Below are 20611 nucleotides of genomic sequence, written 5' to 3'. Positions count from 1 at the left end.
GCTTCTGAAAAATATACTGGGCCCCAGCACTTATTCTTTCACAAATTAAGCATGGTGACTGGCAATGAACTTACTTTTGAAATAATCACTATGGCCCTCATTACGAGTCTGGCGGTTGCATGACCGCTAGACATGCGGTGGCGGTCCCACCGCCAACAGGCTTGCTGTGGGACTGGCACATTATGACCACGGCGGAGCCACCGCGGTCAGACCACCAACACCACTAGGCTGCTGCAAGCTGGCAGCCTGGCAGTCCCAGTGGTTTTCATCCTCCAGAGCAGCGCTGCTTGCCCTGGGGATTACAGGTCCCCATACCACCAGCCTTTCCATGGCGGTTTACAGTGCCATGGAAAGGCTGGCGGGATGAGGGATTTGGGCAGCCCCTAGGCTGCCTATGCACTTGGCATAGGCAGTGCAGGGGCCCACACGCACAGCCCATCACGTATTTCACTGCCCGGATTACGGGCAGTGGAATGTGCGACTGGTGCTGCTGCACTCACTCCACCACCACATTGGCGCCGGCTCCATTAGGAGCGGGCGTCAATGTTAAGGCCCCGTTCACGGCAGGGCCGGCGGGAGGAAACACCATTTTCACTCGCTGGCCCTGCAGTGAACTCCTAGTAGGGCCGGCGAGGTTCAGGTCGCACAGGTAGTCTGAAGGTGGGAAGAGTTTGGAGGACGGCCTCCACAGCCCGCCAAACTCGTAACGAGGACCTATGTTTTTTTATAACAATTTTTATTTACGTTTTTCTTCACTTGGTAGGTAAAGGTACTGGTTACAGTATTGTATACAGAATGTAAAATAAATAGCAAGACATGTTACTGTACTGATAAAATAAACAACAGTGAGATGGAAACACATGTTAAGCGTAACAAAGTACGATAATCATTGTCAATAAGACACATGGTTTGCAAAAGGTACAATAACTTGGTTCGAGCTATGAATCCTAAAATGCATAAAAGTGTAAATGAAATCAGGGGAGCTGCAGGATAGAGGCACTGCAGGTGCTCTGTATAAGTGGAGATGAGAGAAGAAAACTAAATAAAATGGAAAGTGAGGCAATGGGGGGCACAAGCGAGTTCAGTAAGGGGACCTAGAAGAAGGAAGAGGCTGACGCGGACTGCAAGTCACAGGGGACAAGAGGTGTATGTGTGGATGGCCACAGTAGTGTTGTGAATGCCTGTTCCCGGCTGTATGGGGAGGGTTTGGGGAATAGTGCCCCAGCTCTATAGGATGTGAATGGGCAAGGATGACAAGGAGCGAAAGCCATGTCTCAGGAAACTAGGGAGACCTGGGTGAGGGTCTCCATCTGCCAGGTTCTTGAATTAGGTAAGCATGGGATCCTAGGCTGCTGCTATGGGGACGCCTGTGAAGCCGTCAAGTTTCCTCTCAATGCAGTGCAGTGCTCTCCCTCTCTCTCCAACAGAAAAGAGCCCAGTGCCATTCAGGGAGGGTCAAAAAGTCATATGACAAAAAACTGTAGTCCTCACGAGTCTTCCCGTAGATTAACCCAATTCAATCTTCAGGTTTACCTTGGATTTGTGTCAACCAGTTGGGTTGGTTGTAATGCTCAGATGATATGGTTAATGTGTTGAGGAAGACTAAAACGATAACCAGCCAGTAGAAAGACACCGACTTCACCGCAGCTCTGCATCTTCTTCGATTAAATCGGTTCCAGCGACGCCAGCGTCGGCTGTCAAATACATTTTCAGTACAATTTAGTAGATTGAAATGCTAGGTGTCTACTAAAAATGTAATGTTTTTACAAATGGAACAATAAATACACATGACAACTATGAAGCAGATGAAAAACAACCAAGTGTAGAGGACTCTGCTCTGAGGCGCAGGGGAGATGCTATGTCTAGTGCTCACAGCGCAAGGTCAAACGCCATCAACAGTGCAATCAGGGCAAGAGAACAGGGCACAGAGTGAAATCAGCTTTAACATTTACAGAGGAAACCATCTTTAAGGTTATGTTATGTCAACGTTGTGCTGGAAGAGGAGGAAGTAAAGGTTACGGAATAATTCAGCTGTCGTAATGTGTATACCACACAAACCCAAAATGTCTTCACATGACAAGGTTGAGGTAGCTCTGCAAATTCAACACACAATTCTCTCCTCTTCACATCCCATAAAAAGGTACACATTACATCATCAATAACATCACTGAAGACGCTAAGGTGGAAGTGAGTTCCTGCAACCACAGACTGCATGGCAAGCAAAGGATAGAGGAAGTGGGCTCTAGAGGAAGGGGTCCTCTGGAAATTTTTGAGAGACATGCTAGCAGGCCATGTGAGAAGGAGTGCTACGCGCAGTCTCTTCGCACTACCGTCAGCGTGACACCAGGCCAGATGTATGGCAGATTGCCGAGCAATAATGACTCCTTCAAAGTAATGACCCATGCAATGTAGTAGTGCCTGTGATGTAATGACTCCCGCTTTGTGCTGCTTGTGATTTAATAACACCCACTGTAAATTTTGTGAAGTAAAGGGAGCAAAGTGTCTTTTCTCCTGTAAACTGACATTTTGTCAGTTTAAGGCAGAATAACTTGCTTCTGCCAATATCACATTTGATGCTTGTCACCGTCTTCTGATGCAGCACAGAGAAATGTAAAAAACTTTTAATTTATGTTACATATTTACTAACGGTTTTTATATTATCAGATCCAAACTGATTCCAAAGTGCTTCACCTAAAGCAGCTTTTCTACGCGTTTACACTGAATCACAAATTACCAACATTTTTCCAATCTAAAATGGAAGCCCACACTTAACCATTAGTGCTTGTAAATGTGCATTACTTCTGCAGGATACACAACTAAATAAAAAGGTTCATTGCAGTAATTTCTATAATGTGCAGGGTAAGCAATTATGTACATTTCGTGAGATTTAGCGTAATTGATATTTTCTGAAAAACAATTTGGCGACTAATGCAAAAGGAATCTAATTTCTACCCCTGCTCTTAAAGGTGATCACTTTGGATTTGTCAACAGGTTCAGTAGACACTGTGGAGTTATGCTAAAGATTTGTTTTGACTTTTTGTTCTTTTCCACACTTCAGTTATTAAAAATGCTTTCAAATTATGCTCATGTGTGTATTGTATACGTTTGATACTATCAAACCTGAAATAAACAATATGGTAGAAATCCTTCTGCAAAATTTGGACAGCGAAAAACATAAGGACAGAATATTCAGGGCTCCCTTTTGACCTGTGATGTAGACTATTCACATAATCCATTTTTAGGTCCGGATTTGATAGTGTAACTATCTAAACAGACCTATGGTTTCCAATATATATCCAGTGGGCTTTGTGTCTGCCTCTTTCAACCATTTGCTCTCATCTAATGCTATTGGTTGTTTTGGTGCATCCTTTCGTCTCCAAAGGGAGGTATACGGTATATGCATATGAGACAAATTCACGTCTGCCCCCTCTTACATTGTTTGCTCCTCACTGCTAACACGCACACAAATGCCAACCTGGGCAGTATATTCACTGTTCCCTTTGCACCCGGGATATTGTCTATTCATCGTTTTCTATTTTTTAGGTCATTATTAATTATTATTTATTTTGCGCTGCTGTGTAACATGTTTTAAAAAATGAGAGTCCCTCTGTAAGATAAGAAGTGCTCATGTGAAGAACTACAACACCTACAGGTCGAGTTTGTGATATATAGAAGCACCCGTAAACTCAATTAAATAAAAACATATTTTTATTCAATTATTTTTTGGGGCGCTTTTATACAACGCAAACAGTACTGGATTGCTTTACATGAACACCACCTACACTATGCAGGAATACTTTCATTTTTAAACACACGTTACACAGCACAGCGAGATGCTGTGGCTTAAAGTGAAAAAAAAAATGTCCCAAGAAGAGGTCAACGCTAGCCGCTTATAGCGCATTTTTTTCACTTCAAGCCATGTTGTACAGCGGCTCCTGCTGCTGTGTATCATGTCTAACATTGACAAAACCAACAGATTTCGCAAAGGCGAAACCGATTGGCTGTGCTAATGCTTGTTACGTCTTGGTTTGATAGTGCAACTATATATATGGAACTATTGCTACCAATGAACATACTGTAGGCTTTGGTTCTGCCACTTTCAACCCTTGGCTCTCACCTAATGCTGTTGGCTGTTTTGGAGTATCTTTTCGCCATCAGTGGGATGCATACAGTGTAATGCATGGGAGACAAGATCACTTCTGCCTCACTTTTACTGTCGGCTCCATGCTAACATGTACACAAAAGCACATGTGTGCACACCTGTCTTTACACATATCAGCACATTAATTCCAGACAGATTAGCTTTGTCAATACTTTTCTCGCTCAATGTATGTGCAACAATATTAGATCAAAGGGCAACACTGGGAGTTGTATTGCTCCTTTTTCTAACAGATCGGATATGACGTAAGTATAGCATACACTTACTTTTAAAATACACACATCGCGAGCTTACAAGAGGTAACGCTCTTGTAGATCAATCCTCACTCTGGCCCATGCTGTCGCTCTCACACACGCCTACACACCAACAAATCCACACACACACGTACACATATTACTCGCTCTTACACCCTACCACCTCCACCGCTTCGTCTCTTTCTTTCCTTGTTTCCATCTCCCTCGATACGTCACTCTGGCAGTCTGTCTTTCTCTAATTTCTCTTCACTGGTCTTTCCTCTCTGCAGTGACCCACCTCGCCCGCCGCACACTGCACCTGTCCTCTGCCGTGTGGCAGTCCTGCTGTGATACATCAAGATGAAAAGGCGATGCTGTGCTGTTATATGCATCTCTTTCCTGCATTAAAAGCCTACCTGCACCAACTATCAACGTCCCAAGAGTTATGCTTTTGGGGGTGATGCCGCCTCTGAGCATGTGTACTTAGCGCAGAGACTACTTTGTGTCCTGTGATCGCTGCCAGCATTTTCTGACGGGGCATGTACTACTGAGTGCACAAACAGCCCAAGAAGCAGACTGGGAAACAATAAAAAAAATCACATTTCTAACACACAGACTGACGCACACACTGACTTCAATGCCTTTATATCAAATACAGTTCTGAATAAAAAAATAACACATTTACCTGAACTTCGACTTTGAGAGCGACAAACTGAAAAAGAAAGTACATATATGATCAACATTTTACCAATAATGTAAAACAAGAAAAAGAGAATATCGTTTATAAAGAGCATCTGACTGACTATCCAAGCCCCCCTGGTGTGTTGCTACAGAGCATATTTTTGCAACCTGTTGTATTATTTAACAACACTGAGTCCTGATGATGGTCTGACGGACCTCTGACTGCCACTACAGGCCGAAACGTCGACATTACCTTCTCAGTTGACAAGCTGAATTGAAAGTCCATGACATTGCTTGAAGTGGGACTGAAAACCAGGCAATTATTGTGCAGAACTGTGTCATGAGGAGGGTTATAATCAGTCCCTGGAACAGCAGTTGGGATTCAATCTTATGATATAGAGGGGTTATATACAGTGTTGTTGTTCATGAAATGGACATTCGTTGGAATTGTTGTACATTTTTGTAAACTTCCTGAATCCTACTGAGTAATATATTGGATTTTAACAGTACGGCGTTGTCTTATCCATTAGTTGAAGACTGGATCATATGTACGCATACTATATCTAAATAGTTCCTCTAGGGACATTTTTAAATGAGACTTTTAGGAAGTAGGCATTTTTCTTTATCTAAACAATCCTTTCCTTCTGCCTGTTTCCAATACACGTCTGGGGTGGGTGACAGCTGGGTTTTGTGCATTCTCTCCAGACAGCTACACACAAAGGGAGCTTTGGTGTGCCTGATGGGCCATTCACTTTCTGACAGCCCATCACCAGGCTGATGAGTCTTCCTGGGCTAGATGGGAGGGAGGAGCTGACACTTGCACCTGAAAGAGCTGGGCCTGTCCAAATACAAAGAGCTGCATACCCTCCTGTAGTGAGTCTGGAGCCAGTGCAGGGACCTTGTGTACTTCAAAGCTTTTCTTTGAAGCCTCCCCCACTTCAAATGCACAACTGGGTATAAGTACTGGACAACTGACACCACTAACTCAGTACACGTCTGGACCTGTGATTACTCTGCCAGGGAGAAGAACTGCTGTGGTGTAATGACTGCTACTGTGATGTACTGCTGCTTTGCTGAACTCTGCCTTGCTGTGCTCTTGCCTTTCTGAGCTGACCTGCTGCCTGCTGTTCCCCTGCCTGGGTGAGAAGGTCTAAACCATTTGACCCCAGAGTATCTCCAAGGGCTTGCTGGCTTGCCTCCTGTTGCCTAAGTCTCAGGGACATATAAGACTTACAACCCTTCAGTTCCAACCCTTGGGCTCATCTGCTTGTGAGCCTGCCCTGCCATGTGGCGCCACCCCAGTCATGAACTCGTGGAAGTGAACCTAGGTGTTTGCTCCAGTGGAACTGATGCATCCTCTGCTGTGAGACAGAATCAACATATTGCAGCTGTTGCAGGAGGCAGATCAGCGCATCACACTCGGAACCACTGCTCTGGAACTGACACACTGCTACAGCAAAGAGAAGATCAATGCATCAACTCTGCAGCATGAAGAAACCCAGCACACTGCATTCAGAACCGCCACACCTTGGAACCGATGTTTCACTTCCGGGAACCGTTGAATCACCGCAGTTGCATTGAGAAATATGGCGCAACACCTCAACTGCATGGGCATCCACATCGCATCTGGAGCTGCGACAAGGACTAAGGTACTTTTACTTTTGCTCAGCATGCACTGTAAGGGTCCTGTATCCGGCCTGTGATCCATTGCAGGAAGCCTGAACTCTTGACTTTGTCCCAATCCAGCGTGACCAATTAACTCTCCGTGCGCTATCTGCTTGTAGGCGCTATACTTGCATTTAATATTTGAAAATTCCTATCTCAACTTCTACTAGATATTTTTTTTCTTTTGGGTCTTGTTTTATTAATAAAATCATAATCTACTTTTCTAACATGGTGTGGAAATTTTTTGTGGTGTTTTTCCTGTGTTAATGTTTCAGCATTGCACAAATACTTTACACATTGCCTCTTAAGTTAAGCCTGACTACTCTGTGCTAAGCTACCACAGGGTGAGCACAGGATTATTTAGGGTGTTCTGTGACTTACCCTGACTACAATTGTGGTACTTACTTGGACAGGGCGCATACCTCTGCCAACTAGAGACACAATTTCTAACAATGCCTTACTGTCTTATCAACTCTCACAGTTTTTTATACTAGGCGTGATTTGCTTGGTAGGGACACCCAGGATGTTTCTCTGGTAGTTGCGCTCTTAAATAACTAACGTATGAGCGTACAGTGATTTGTGCTTGACCCCCTCATCAATGGTATGAGTAACGGTATTCGTACTTTGCATATGAGGAGAAGATTCCCTGTGTACTGTTGCGAATTGCTTTGCCGTGATGACTCAAGGTCCCTTTGTCACACCCTTTTTGATTGAGTCACCTTGTATGCACACTTTTGGTGCATGGTCTTTTCTTGGGCTTGTAAACCACCAACATAAATATGGGCAATAAGTTGTGATGAACTTGGATGATGACTTTCATTGCCTTTTATTATACATAGCTTGAAGAACTGGTAGTTTTCATGTCACACAAGTGATCTCACTATTAGTTGGTGTATTACTCATTGATTGGTTAATGGGAGTATACAGTATGTAAAAGCACAGGACTTAGAATGGTTTTTATTTTTGTCTCCCTTATGTGCAGGCCTGGCAGTCAGATGACTACGTCTTGAAGAGATCCTAACAGCCACAACAGACTGAAAAGTCGACGAGCCCTCCCTTTTGGTTGTTATGTGTAATTTAACTTCAACGGATTCCTCACTGACGTGCAAACCCTTTTAGGAATTTCATGAATTAATGCATACAACCATTGGGAATCATACAGTGTCATTTATCTATGTTCTTTGTAGATATAATCACCGTTGTAGCACTGCCTCGTCTCCACCATGATCACATATTTTGTTGATTGTTACACTTGATTGGAATAAAAACATTACAATATGCAACCTAAATCAGTCCTGTGTTTTGTCTTCTTTGTAATTAATTTTGGTCAGATGTATAGGTCTCAGTATCCCTGGGTTCCCTATAAGACACATAAGTACCATTTTTTAATGAGTCCCACGAGACAAATGTTATATTATTAAATGCGTATCCTGGTCCACATGGGCAGAGATGGTTGTCTGTGTTATTTAAACACTGTGTGATATCAGCTCCTCACTGGGTGATTGTGTGAAGGGAGCCAATACTGTGTGACACACTGTGAGTTGGGAGGTCTGGGTCAGCAAAGTAATTAATAGAATACTGTTTCAGATTGATTAATTGATGTTTGCACTGACTTTTATACCATTAAATAAGAGGGTAACGACTGTTGATGGAGATGTTAAATATCAATGATGTAATTTAACATGTCATGAGTAATGGTATCTCTGAAGTCATAAGCAATGCATGGCGGTGGCAAGTTATAGTTAGCTCCGTAAACAATAACTGTTGTATTTCATTGTTTTTTTGTTTTTAAATGTAGGTTTTTATCTCATTTCAACACCTAAGTATAACGCTACTTTAACCTTTGGTTGTTTCACTAATATTGGTAACTGACTGAAGTATAAGTGCACTTTCTTGTACTGGGGAAAATCAGAAGTGGTCTGGACCTGCTGTCTGTGACCTGTGTGGAATCTCATGGGTTAGACCCCTCCCTCTTGTACCCAGGACTAGAAAGTAGACTACAAGTATCAGTTGTCAGGCCTCCTGTGCGGCTACAGGAACACAACAAGCCCCAAAAGGTTTTTTCCTGAAGTAACCAGCCGACCAGTAACAGCTGGACCTAAACTGGACCCTCTTGATCTCTTCGTACTGTTCCTCAGGTCTTGGGAGCCTACAAAGTGATACCAGGACCAAAGGTGTCAATTTACTTCGTCGTGTATGTGGTATATTGGAGAATGTTGAGCACCATAAAAAAACAAACTTAGAAGGTAAAAATGTTTGATCGAAACAAACCCGCTTTGTGTATCTGACCGATGCTCCATCAAGGACAGCCTGAAATTGCACCTAGGTCCCAGTCTATTGCTTCCATTAACTATCATTCCCGCATAGTACTTTTTGGTGCTATTTTCTCTTACATTTTAAAAAAATCATCACTCTGGTTTCCCTTACTGGATTGTTGTCATTTTAACATTTACTCTATTTTTCTATTTCAGTTTGGGATTTCTATTGTTTGGTGTTTTGACTTTTTGGGTACTGCAAAACTACACATTGACCTAAGTTACACCTGTCTGCTCTTTGCCAAAGCTACCATGGGAATGAGCTCATGTTAATATAGTGATAAAGTTACCAAGCCTAACATTGTCCCTTTTGTGTTTTCAGTGAATATAAACACCCAAGTATATATATATATATATTTATATATATATATATATATATATATATATATATATATATATATATATATATATATATATATATTTATATATATATATATATATATATCAAAAACGAAGTTGTCCTCATGTGAAAGCGCACTCCCAACAGGTTAATATAAACGGGAAGAAAAAGCAAAGCCAGCAACTCACAGTGAATTCTTTAAGCAGTTTAATTATTCCAGGCCTTAAGTTATAAAATCATCTCTGGACACATGTTTCAAGGTCAATCCTTTCTTCAGCAGAGAAAAATATAAAAGTGTTTCACCCTCGTTGGTGCAGCCAGTGCTGGAGGTGTTCCAGGCATCTCTTTCTTACTGAAAAGACCGGCATGGCTTCAGCTTGTGTAATTACAGGCACCTGATTAGTCATTGTCCACTTCTCTCTCTGTTCAGATGATGAGAGATGAAAGACGCAATCCCAAAAGGCTTTGTTGCTGTTTTATTCAAAAAGAGGGAGTCGGCTTACAGGTACGCCCAATGCGTTTCGTCACCAGGACCTTGATCATAGGATAGTCTGTCATCATCCTACCTCATATATATATATATATATATATATATAGTTGTTTTTCACTAAAAAAAGAAAGGTTAGAGGGACTTTATAGTTAGGTTCAGATTTTACACGCACAAAACCAATTCAAAAGTTGTAGTTATACTTATATCTCAGGAAACTATAACTCGCCCCCTCGCCATGCACTGCTACTTACAACAAACATTAAGAGCCAGATGTAGGAAGCCTTTTGCGCGTCGCAAACTGCGAAAAACGCAGTTTGCGACGCGCAAAAGGCTTAACGCGATGCACAACCTCAAATTGCGAGTCATTTGAGGCTGCGAATCGCAAATAGGAAGGGGTGTTCCCTTCCTATTTGCGACCGCATCGCCATGCTGAGTTGGTTTGTGACCGCGAATGCGGTCGCAAACCAACTCGCAGTTACCATCCACTTGATGTGGATGGTAACACATTCGCAAAAGGGAAGGGGTCCCCATGGGACTCCTTCCCCTTTTTGAATGCCCCCAAAAATATTTTTTCAGAGCAGGCAGTGGTCCTACGGACCACTGCCTACTCTGAAAAAACAGAAACTAAATGGTTTCGGAAGTTTTTCGTTTTGCAGCTCGTTTTCCTTTAAGGAAAACGGGCTGCAAAAAGAAGAAAAAAAACTGCTTTATTTAAAAGGAGTCACAGACATGGTGGTCTGCTGTCTCCAGCAGGCCACCATCCCTGTGAGTGCTTTTACTCGCTATGGGGTCGCAAAATGCGACCCACCTCATTATTATTCATGAGGTGGGTCTTTGCGACCCCATAGCGAGTCGCAGAAGGTGTTTGAGACACCTTTCTGCATAATATTTTGCGAGTTGCAAATTGCGAGTCGCTGTGACTCGCAATTTGCAACTCGCAAAATATTTTTTTTGCTACATCTGGACCTGTCATTAATGACATTTTCTATGACATCATTTGTAATATATCTGCAACACTTGCAATAAAATTCTTAATGAGAAAACTGTGCGTTGCAGAGGCACGAGTTATAGTTACCTTAGGGCACTAGTTATAGTTTCTTGAGAAAAGTATAACTATAACTATTGAATTTCTATAGTTTTGTGCCTATAAAATCGGAACCCAACTATAACATCCATGGAATCTTTGTTTTTTAGTGAATCTCTATGGTTTTTTTAAATTCTGTTTCCTAACTATAACATCCCTACATCCCTCTATCCTTTGTTTTTTTTCAGTGGAAAAAAAATCTATCTATCTATCTATCTATCTATCTATCTATCTATCTATCTATCTATCTATCTATCTATCTATCTATCTATCTATCTATCTATCTATACATAGATACATACATATATATGATATCACACACACATATAGGTGTGTATATGATAGATAGATGCTATTTGTAATGCAGAATGTTTACATGCATTTAGCTGGTTAAGCTGATAGATAGATGCTATTTGTAATGCAGAATGTTTACATGCATTTAGCTGGTTAAGCTGTACAACTAGGCACTTACAAGGGTGACGTGTACAGTTGGTTATTTTGTGGACCACTAGAGACTGTAAAACTGTTTATGAAGTTGTAGGTCCCTTTAGGCTTGTGCTGGACCTGTTGCTAGTTTTAGTTATTTATACAGATTTGGAAGTACTACTGTCTACTGCCAGAGTTTAAGGCATCTGGTTCAAAGAGGAAAGTGTTTGTATTGAACCCCAACATTTATTTAGTGAGACAGACACATAATTGGCAGCACTGCTAACAGGGCTACTGAAGGGCACCGGCTCTGTATACACGATATCAAAAGAAGATTATGGGGGTCATTACGACCTCAGCGGTCTTTTCAAAAGACCGCCGATGCCGCGGGAGACAGAATACCGCCATTGCCGGCGGTATTCCTGGCTCCCTATTATGACATTTCCGCTGGGCCAGCGGACGGTAACAGTGTTACCGTCCGCTGGCCCAGCGGAAATGTCACATCAACATTGCTGCCGGCTCATAATAGAGCCGGCGGCAATGCTGATGTGCAGCGGATGCAGTAGCACCCGTCGCGCATTTCACTGCCCAAAATTCGGGCAGTGAAATGCGTGACGGGGCTATGCCTGGGGGCCCCTGCATTGCCCATGCCAAGTGCATGGGCAGTGCAGGGGCCCCCAGGGGCACCCCAAGTCCCCTTACCGCCAGCCTTTCAATGGCGGTGTGTACCGCCACGGACAGGCTGGTGGTCGGGGACTCATAATCTCCAGGGCAGCAGTGCATGCACCGCTGCCCTGGGGATTATGACCGCCAGGCGGAATCCTGGCAGGAAAGTGGAGGGGCCGGCGGTATGGCCGTGGCTTTTCTTCCGCGGACATAATTGCTGGCGGAACACCGCCAGCCTGTTGGCGGTGTTACCGCCAACTTACCGCCGGCCGCCAGGGTCGTAATGACCCCCATAGTGTGCACAGAGGCTAAAGTAGATAATACTAATGCTTTCTTTTGTGGTAGTATGGTTGAGCAGTTAGGATTATCAGAGGGTAGTGCAAAGCATTTGTTGTACACACACAGACAACACAAGAAGCACACAATCAATGACTTAACTCCAGCGCAATGTTTTTTTTATAAAGCAAAAATATATTTTCTTAGTTTATTTCTAGAACCACAAGATTCAAGTTGCAGGTAAGTACTTCAATAGATTCGTATTTCACACATGTATCAATAGTACTTTGTTTGAAATCAATAAGTTTTACAGTTTTTTAAATAATGGCAATTAACTGTTTTAAAAGTTGACACTGCAATTTTCAGAAACAGTTCTTGGGGAGATGAAAAGTTAGTACGATTTACAGGTAGGTGCTTGAATTACAGTTCCAGTCTTCGGGGATTAGGATGTCCACAGGTTGGGGTTCAAGTTAACCCCATACACCCACCACCAGCAACACGAGGCCGGCCAGGTGCAGAGGTCAAAGCTGAGGCAAACTTAACATGGGTTCCTATGGAGACTGGAGTCACTAGGTTTTAGATCTGCTGGCAGATAAGTACCCGCGTCTTCAGAGGGCAGACCTGGGGGGTTTAGAGGAGCACCGTAGGGGTCCACAAGTAGGCACCAAACAACACCCTCAGCAGCACAGGGGTGGCTAGGTGCAGGGTGCAAATAGAGAGTTAGGCTCCCAATGCTTTTCTATGAGGGGACCCCAGGGGTCACTTAGATGGTGCAGGCAGGGGGTCGGTTCGGGAAAACCTCAGGCTAGACAAGTATTACAGATGCCTGCTGAACGTTGCTGCAACAGTGGTCGGGTTCTCCAAGGCCTGGGGGCTGCGGGTGCAGTGTACCTTTAGGCATCGTATATCTTTGTCCTGAGCTTTCTGAGTCAGGGGACGGGGTCCTCTGGATTCACACTGCATGCGGCGGCGTGAGGGGCAGGAGAGGTCAACCCAGGGTGGGCACTTGATTGAAATCACCCTGGGATCATCACTAGCTGGTTGGGCCACCTGGACACGGGCTGTGCACATCGGGTGCAGTGTGGTCAGGATTCGCGGATTCGGGGAGGTCCTGGAGTCTTGGTGAAGTTTCTTTTTGGACAGGGCCGCTGTCCTCTGGAGCTCAGAGTTCTTGGTCCTCTGGGGTAGAGGGCAGTCCTCTGGAGCTTGGCAGAGGTCACTGGTACGGCAGGATGTGTCACCTTCTTGTTGCCGGTTCTTTGAAGCAGGAGGCAGGCCGGTAGGGCTGGGGCCAAGTCAGTTTGCGTCTTCCTTCTTCTCTGCTGGGGGTTTAGCTTAGCAGTCCTTCTTCTTTCTTGTCAGGTCACCAGGAATCTGGTGAGCTGGGTTCAGGGAGGCCTTTAAATCCTGGATTTAGAGGCATTTCAGGAGTCAGAGGGCAATAGCCAATGACTACTGTCCATGAGGGAACCTACACCCTTCTTGTGTCCACTCCCTTTGAGGAGGGGGAGACAAACCTAACCCTATAGGTCCCTGTACTCCAAACCAAGATGGAGGATTCTGCAGGGACGGGGTCACCTCAGCTCTGGACACCTTAGGGGTGGTCCTAGCTAGGGTGGTCACTCCTCCTGTTTTCCCTAATTTTCCTGCCGGACTTGCCGCCAAAAGTGGGACTTTGACCGGGGGGGGGGGGTGGCAACTTCACCAGCTGGAGTGCCCTGGGGCACTGCAACCCGAGGCTTAAGCCTTTGAGGCTCACCGCCAGGTGTTACAGTTCCTGAGGGGGAGGTATTCCACCCAGGACAGGCTTTGTTTCTGCCCACAGAGAACACAAAGGCTCTCCCCCATGTGGTCAGAAACTTGTCTGAAAGTGGCAGGCTGGCACAGACTGGTCCGTCCTGCACTAGCAGTTTAGTCAACATACAGTGGGCATCACTAAGATGCCATCTGGGTGCATTTATCAATAAATCCCACACTAGCATTAGTTTGGGTGTATTGTGGATAGAGGTATTTAGGAAAGCCATTATGGAGCTGTGGTGTTCATAGTAACAAACTCCCAGAACATATACTCAATATGGCTACACTGCACTTACAATGTCTAAGAATGAACTTAGACACTGCAGGGGCACATTGCTGATGCAACTATGCCCTCACCTGTGGTATAGTGCACCCTGCCTTAGGAATGTAAGGTCTGCTAGAGCGGTGTCTTACCTATGCCACAGGCAGTGGTTTGTGGGCATGGTACCCTGAGAGGGGTGCCATGTCTACTTTGCCTTTTTATTCCCACCAGCACACACAAGCTGCAAAGGCAAGGGGTCCCCTAGGGTGGCATAATACCAGCTGCAGCCTCTGGGGATCTTTCTTTTCCACAGGGCCCTTGGTACTATGGGTACCTTTTACAATGTACTTAATTGTGTGCTATGGGTGTGCTAATTGTGAAAACAAAGGTACAGATTTTGGTAAAGAACACTGGTGCTGGGGCCTGGGTAGCAGGATCCCAGCACACTTTCAATCAAAGCTGGCATCAACATCAGGCAAAAAGTAGGGGAGTAACCATGCCACCAGTTGCCCTTTCCTACCGCCGCTGTTGTGTGCTATCGGGGAAGCTGTATTACAAAACAGGTAGTTTTCGTCCTCAGTAACAGATTTTTCAAGGTTGTGGGGCGAGAGGGCATACATTTTTAGGGAAAACAGCGGCTGGTTGAGTTAATCAGAAGACTCGTGAGGCCTGGGCACAACCTGCCACTATCCTAATGAAAACCAAGACAATTCCAAGCAAACATGAGCCACTGAAGTTTAGTAGGGCGGGTGCAGTCAGCAAGAGGTCAAGCTCTGCCTGACAAGGGTATGACCCCACCTTGCAAGACTCTCAGAGGCGCCAGCTTGTTGGGAATTTTCCAAACTGCACCATCGATGAGTCCGTGCTAACTGGAACCAGTGGCCCTTGTCAATGCCAGTGTACCATGCATAATGCACGTATTCACTGAATCTCAAATGGGTTGTGGGTAGAGGGGGCACACAGAGGGCGGGAGACAGGAAACAATCAAGCTCTTCCCTGTGTAAAGGACCCTGCTTGTTCTCTCAGGTGCAGGTGGGGCTTATCAGAAAGCCTTGCAGATAAAGGCTAGGGTTTCATAGACCTCAATAGTATCCCTGGGGGATCCCATCACCAGTCCTGGGAGATCACTTCCCCCTTCTCATTTTATTTTACTTATTTTTTTTTTAGACATGGCTAAGCCTGAGTCCCATTATGGATGCCAGCACTTCCTGGTTGAGGTATTGGCAGCCTGAGATCTGTCGGGCCTGCGTCTATAGTCAAACAATTTTTTTCTTTCTTTATTAATGTAAAAAGAACTGGATGGATTTGGACCAAACCACAAAAAGAGATCTTTCAGGACCAAGATCTAGCTTTCTGCCAAATTTGGTGTAATTCCATATTAGAGGTTCTGGCAGTAGTCGTGTTCTAAATACCTGAGGGAAATTGCATGGGGAAAGTGCGTTTTGAGACATCCTTTTTCTCAGCACCCGCCTGATGGATCGTCCTGAAACTATAACTACCTAATGGCTACTGCAAGTAGGTTATATATATATATATATATATGTATATATTACCTACTGGCGGCTGTCAGTAGGTATTTATAGTTAGGACCATGTTTCCATAGGAAAGTAGTTTTTCTGACTTGTCTATATCTTTGGTGCCGTTTGACACATGTTCACAACATCTTCAAAAAGAAGTGTGCTGGTAATTCTTGCTGCGCATGTAAGAGTCATCCATCAAGCGGGGTCAAGAAAAACGGGGGTTAAAAAAATGTGTGTTTCTCATGTTAATTCCCATAGGTGTTTCGAACACGACTACAGCCTGAAATGCTGGACGGAATTACACCAAATTTGGCAGATAGCTAGATTTTGTTCCACAGACTGTGCTTCCGGTTTTTGGTGTACATCCGTCCATTAGTTGTTGAGAAATTTAAGGAAATCCAAATTTGTATATCTAGGACCACGGATCCTCCCCAATCACTTCACAAAGAATACCAACCTCGTGCAGGGAAATGCAGAGCTCTGATTGGCTGCCAACACTTCAACCAGGAAGTGTTGGCAGCCATCTTGGGACTCGCAAGACGCGTTCCGAATAAGGGAACGCCGCCATCAAGCGGATTAGTCTTTTGATGGTATCTGGATGGAAACAATTATACTTCAAACTCTCATATATAAAGCAGGGTCTTCAAAATGAGGCGCAAACAAATTATTTAATTGTCACAATATTGACATCAGCAACAAAAACGGGGAGGATTTTCTGTTGTTTTGGATAGCGCGTGTATAAGCCCTGAAGAAGTCATTTGGGACTCAAGGGTTTCCCATGACGAAACACGTGTTGGCTGGCTTGGAGTGTATTTCCATGGATGTTTGCCGTGGGATTTGAAGATTTATTTCAATAAACTTTTTGAGAGGATTGGACATTGCAAAACTTGTGTTGAATTTCAAGGATGTGTCTTCATCAAAAATACTCACTGGAGTTTTAATATAATTGATTTGTTTGAATGAGAATATTGGGAGGGGGGCCTCGCATTATTTTCCCAGAGGGACCTGGGCAGGGCAAAAACTATTTTTTTAAAAATGGTAGCAACAAATTTGTAAAATTCTGAATTCGCCGCAAAAATGAAAAAATAAAACAAGCACGGTCTCTTGTCAAGTGTGTGAAGCATTTAAAATCACAGGACAGTAAATAAGTAAAACACAAAACATAATACAAATCCAACACCAATTTATAAAAACAGATTATATTTATATCTTTAAAATGACACCAAAATGATTAAACTCGGATAAGGGGAACCGGACATATGGATTTTTTAAGAATTTATGTTTTCTAGTGCATAGAAGCAACTAGCGCTCAAAGGGGTAAAAAAAGGTCACACTGGAAAGAGACAAAGTCTAGAGTTCAGGCCACCCATGAGTTAAAAATGTTACTCTCACTTTCAGAAGTGCTTCTTGGTTCAGAACAGTGGTCCACAGCAACAGCCAAGGGTTCAGAAGCTTTGGTTTGCCCCTTGGGGTGTAGGACTACAACTCCCACAATGCACCTCTTCAAATAATGGCATTGCACCAAATGTCTCCAAACTTCTGGATCTTCTTCCAGAGGTCCTTTTTGGGTTCTTGAAGTGTCCGTAAATTGATCCAAGGTTCCAGAAGCTCTGAGTTGCACCTTGGGAGTTGGGACTACAGTTCCCAGAATACTCAAATGCCCACTGGACACTGGTCAGCTGGGTTCTGCTTGCAGGACTTGCTAAAGGGGACTCTTGGAAGCTCCTCTGTAACTGTAGCAAACAGGAAGTCCCTTTTTGAAGCAGTAGAAGACAGGCAAAAGTTATTTAAGTGATGCCCAAGTGTGCAGCTGGTGTAGTCCTTCAGAGTACAGTGTCCAGGTGCCGGTCAGGGGTCCAGCAGGGCAGTCCTTCTTCTTCTTTGTCTTGTTCCTTGTGTGGATCTAAGGTGTGGGTTCAGCTCTGCCATATTTATCCTTGCCCCTGGGGTGGAAAGCAGGGGGGGTCCTGGTTGTCCAATCACACACAGGCTCCTTCCCCCTTTGATGACCTCTTCCTGGGAAGTGTGGCAAAAATCACTCACAGGGAGCAACATTCTTCAAAACTCCATCCTGGCTGAAAGTGATTTATGGAGGTTAGATCTGATTGGGCCCACCCACTGGTGTAGCTAAAAATCCTAATCACACACCTCTCCTAATCTAATCTGGGGTGGCAGGATCTGAGGGAGGTCCTGAGCTGCTCCTAATGTCCTTCCCTGCCTTTGAAGACCAGTTTGGATGCACTCCCCCATCCTGTTTGACCATCTGCTGAGGCAGATCTCCTCCCCAGAGACATCCTTTGTGTTCAGCCCAGGCCACTTCCCACCACATCAAGGCAGGCAAGGCTGCCAGAGGCTGGTCAATCAATGAAGGGCACTACAGAGCTGAAGTTGGCAACTTTCAGGTAGAGTTTTAAAACTCTTTCACTGTACTAGTTATAATAAATCCAACAATGGCAAGTTGCAGGATTTATTATAACAATTAATTTGATACAAAACTCAAGGTATCTGTCACTTATGGGACTTTGTTAATTGAAAATAAAGTCTCCCCATTTTAGCCTAAGGAGGCCATTCGCTACAGTGAGGGGAAAACAAGTTTGGCTATTTCCCCTCACCAGGGCTTATAAACAATTTTTATAAGGTCCCTGCTTATAGTTACATGGCACCCAAACCCAGGGGCACATAGGGCACAGATTGGTGGTGACTTGTATGTGAAAATAAGGTAGTTTAAGACTTTGGAAGTACTTTTAATTCCAAAATCGAATTTGTATACAATTTTAGTTTAAGACCTGCCTTTAAAATGAGCCTGGGCACCTCAGCAGTGCACCTATGGGTGCACCACCTATGCTGGCGTCCCTAAACCTACATACCCTACCATATACTATATCTATCTAGGTAGGCTGACATAGCCAATTATAATTACCCTAATTTGTACACTCATTTTACACAGAGCACAGGCCCTGGGACTGGTTAGCAGTACCCAGAGCACCCTCAGAGTCAGGAAAACGCCAGCAAAAAGTGAAAAACTGAAGCAAAAAGTTAGGGGGCCTCTGCAATCAGCCCTGTTTTCTCACACTGGGGCGGTCAATTAAATGAAAAGTGGTGGCCACGCGGACCCCACCACCACCGAAACACGGGGAATACCAACTCCCCAGAGCTGTAAATTAAATAAATAGGGAGGGATTGGGGGAGGGAGGTCCCTGTGGCCTCCCTATTCATTAACCTTAAATAGGGGGGGCTGCATGACCCCTCTCCTGGAGCCATTAATGGCCATGGGGACAACCACCCCCCAGGGCCAGCTCCATCTATGTCCCGGGGTGCCCAAACCTGGGACATAGCTTTTGCTCTGACTTGGCGGGAGCTTTGACAGCTCCTGTCATGTCAAATCAAACATGAACTCCACTCCCAGGAAGCGAGTACAGGCTATGTATAGGTGAGTAGGTGGGTGTGCAAGTAGCTGTATGGGTGAGTGTGTGGCTCTGTGAGTGGCTGTATGGGTAAGTGACTGGTTGTATGAGTAGCTGTATGTGTGCGTGAGTGGTTGTGTGACTGCCCGTATGAGTGAGTGGGTGCGTGAGTGACTATTGAACAGTGAGTGGTTGTGTGAGTATTTGTATGGGTTTGCGAATGGGTATGTGAGTGGTTGTGTGAGGGGGTGTATGAGAGGTATTATAGGGGTGTTAGTGACTGTGTGAGTGCTTCTGTGTATGATGTCATCAGTGATGTCACTGACCATGTCCTGAGTGATGTTATATGTGAGGTCATAAGCAGTGCATTGCGGGGGTAAATTATAGTTAGCTCAGGTAACTATAACTGCTGAATTTCACTGGTTTTGTATGAGTAAAATGTAAACCTAACTATAACGTCCCAGTAATCTTTGTTTTTTTCAGTGAATTTCTAAGGTTTTTAAAATTGTATTTCCTAACTATAATGTCCCATTAACGACACGCACTCATATATGTGTGTGTGTGTTTGTGTATATCTACATATTCAAGGCTTATAGATGGGGAGGTGAAAGTAAACAATCTAAACTCTAAACTTACCTATCATTAGAAAAAGCTCTTTTAAAATCCATGTTAGGATGCTACTTAAGACTTGCTTGTTGTCAACAAGCCTGCAGCTGTAAGCAGTTCAGAGCCTGGAGGTTTTTCAATCAGCAAAGGTATGTTATATAAAAGTTTGAGTTGTCATTATAAAGGTAGCACATCTCACCAGCCATTTCTCAATGTTGTCCACTAAATTTGCACCAGGGCGTGCCAGAACATGCTGAAAAGTGTTAATACCAGTGACATGAACAAACTAAAACAACTTCGAGACATTATTTGGGTAACAATGCCAGGATTTCCAAGTCGTTGAGGGGACCTCTAATACAGATGTTACAAGACTCACGCTCCCGTTTATAAGGGTCCCTTATCCTATCCAGGCATGGCAGAATTTAGCTGGTAAGCTTTCATTCACACTACTACTTCACAACGTTGACCACTTGGGCACATCTGCATAACCCCAATACAGTCTGAAGGTGCTGAGTGCTATGTGAAGGTTGGAACTACCCCTGCAAATGGCCTGCGTCCTGACCTTACTTGCTTGATATATCATCTTTATAAAAGAACCATTACTATGTTTCTGTTACTATTTCCTAGAATATTTTATTTTAGAGTAAATCCTAGCATTCCGAGGTGGCTTCCCAGTATACATGGTTA

At 44.1% G+C, this 20611-nt stretch overlaps 1 protein-coding gene across 2 annotated transcripts in view; it reads right to left on the bottom strand.

Annotated features, from left to right (window-relative positions):
• Positions 1 to 20611, bottom strand: part of CACNA1D (calcium voltage-gated channel subunit alpha1 D) — a 1248477-nt gene that overhangs the window by 566882 nt on the left and 660984 nt on the right. For both annotated transcript variants that reach the window (XM_069206436.1, XM_069206437.1), the window contains exons 11-12: positions 5078 to 5104; positions 1534 to 1694 (exon numbers count right to left, since the gene is read on the bottom strand). In XM_069206436.1, coding sequence (XP_069062537.1) covers positions 1534 to 1694; positions 5078 to 5104 — 188 coding nt within the window. The remainder of the gene's footprint in view (positions 1 to 1533; positions 1695 to 5077; positions 5105 to 20611) is intronic.

Source organism: Pleurodeles waltl, chromosome 9 (genome assembly GCF_031143425.1).
Source record: "Pleurodeles waltl isolate 20211129_DDA chromosome 9, aPleWal1.hap1.20221129, whole genome shotgun sequence".
Lineage (NCBI taxonomy): Eukaryota > Metazoa > Chordata > Amphibia > Caudata > Salamandridae > Pleurodeles > Pleurodeles waltl.
The sequence above is the reverse complement of the archived record's forward strand: the minus strand, read 5'-3'. Positions and strand labels throughout refer to the sequence as shown.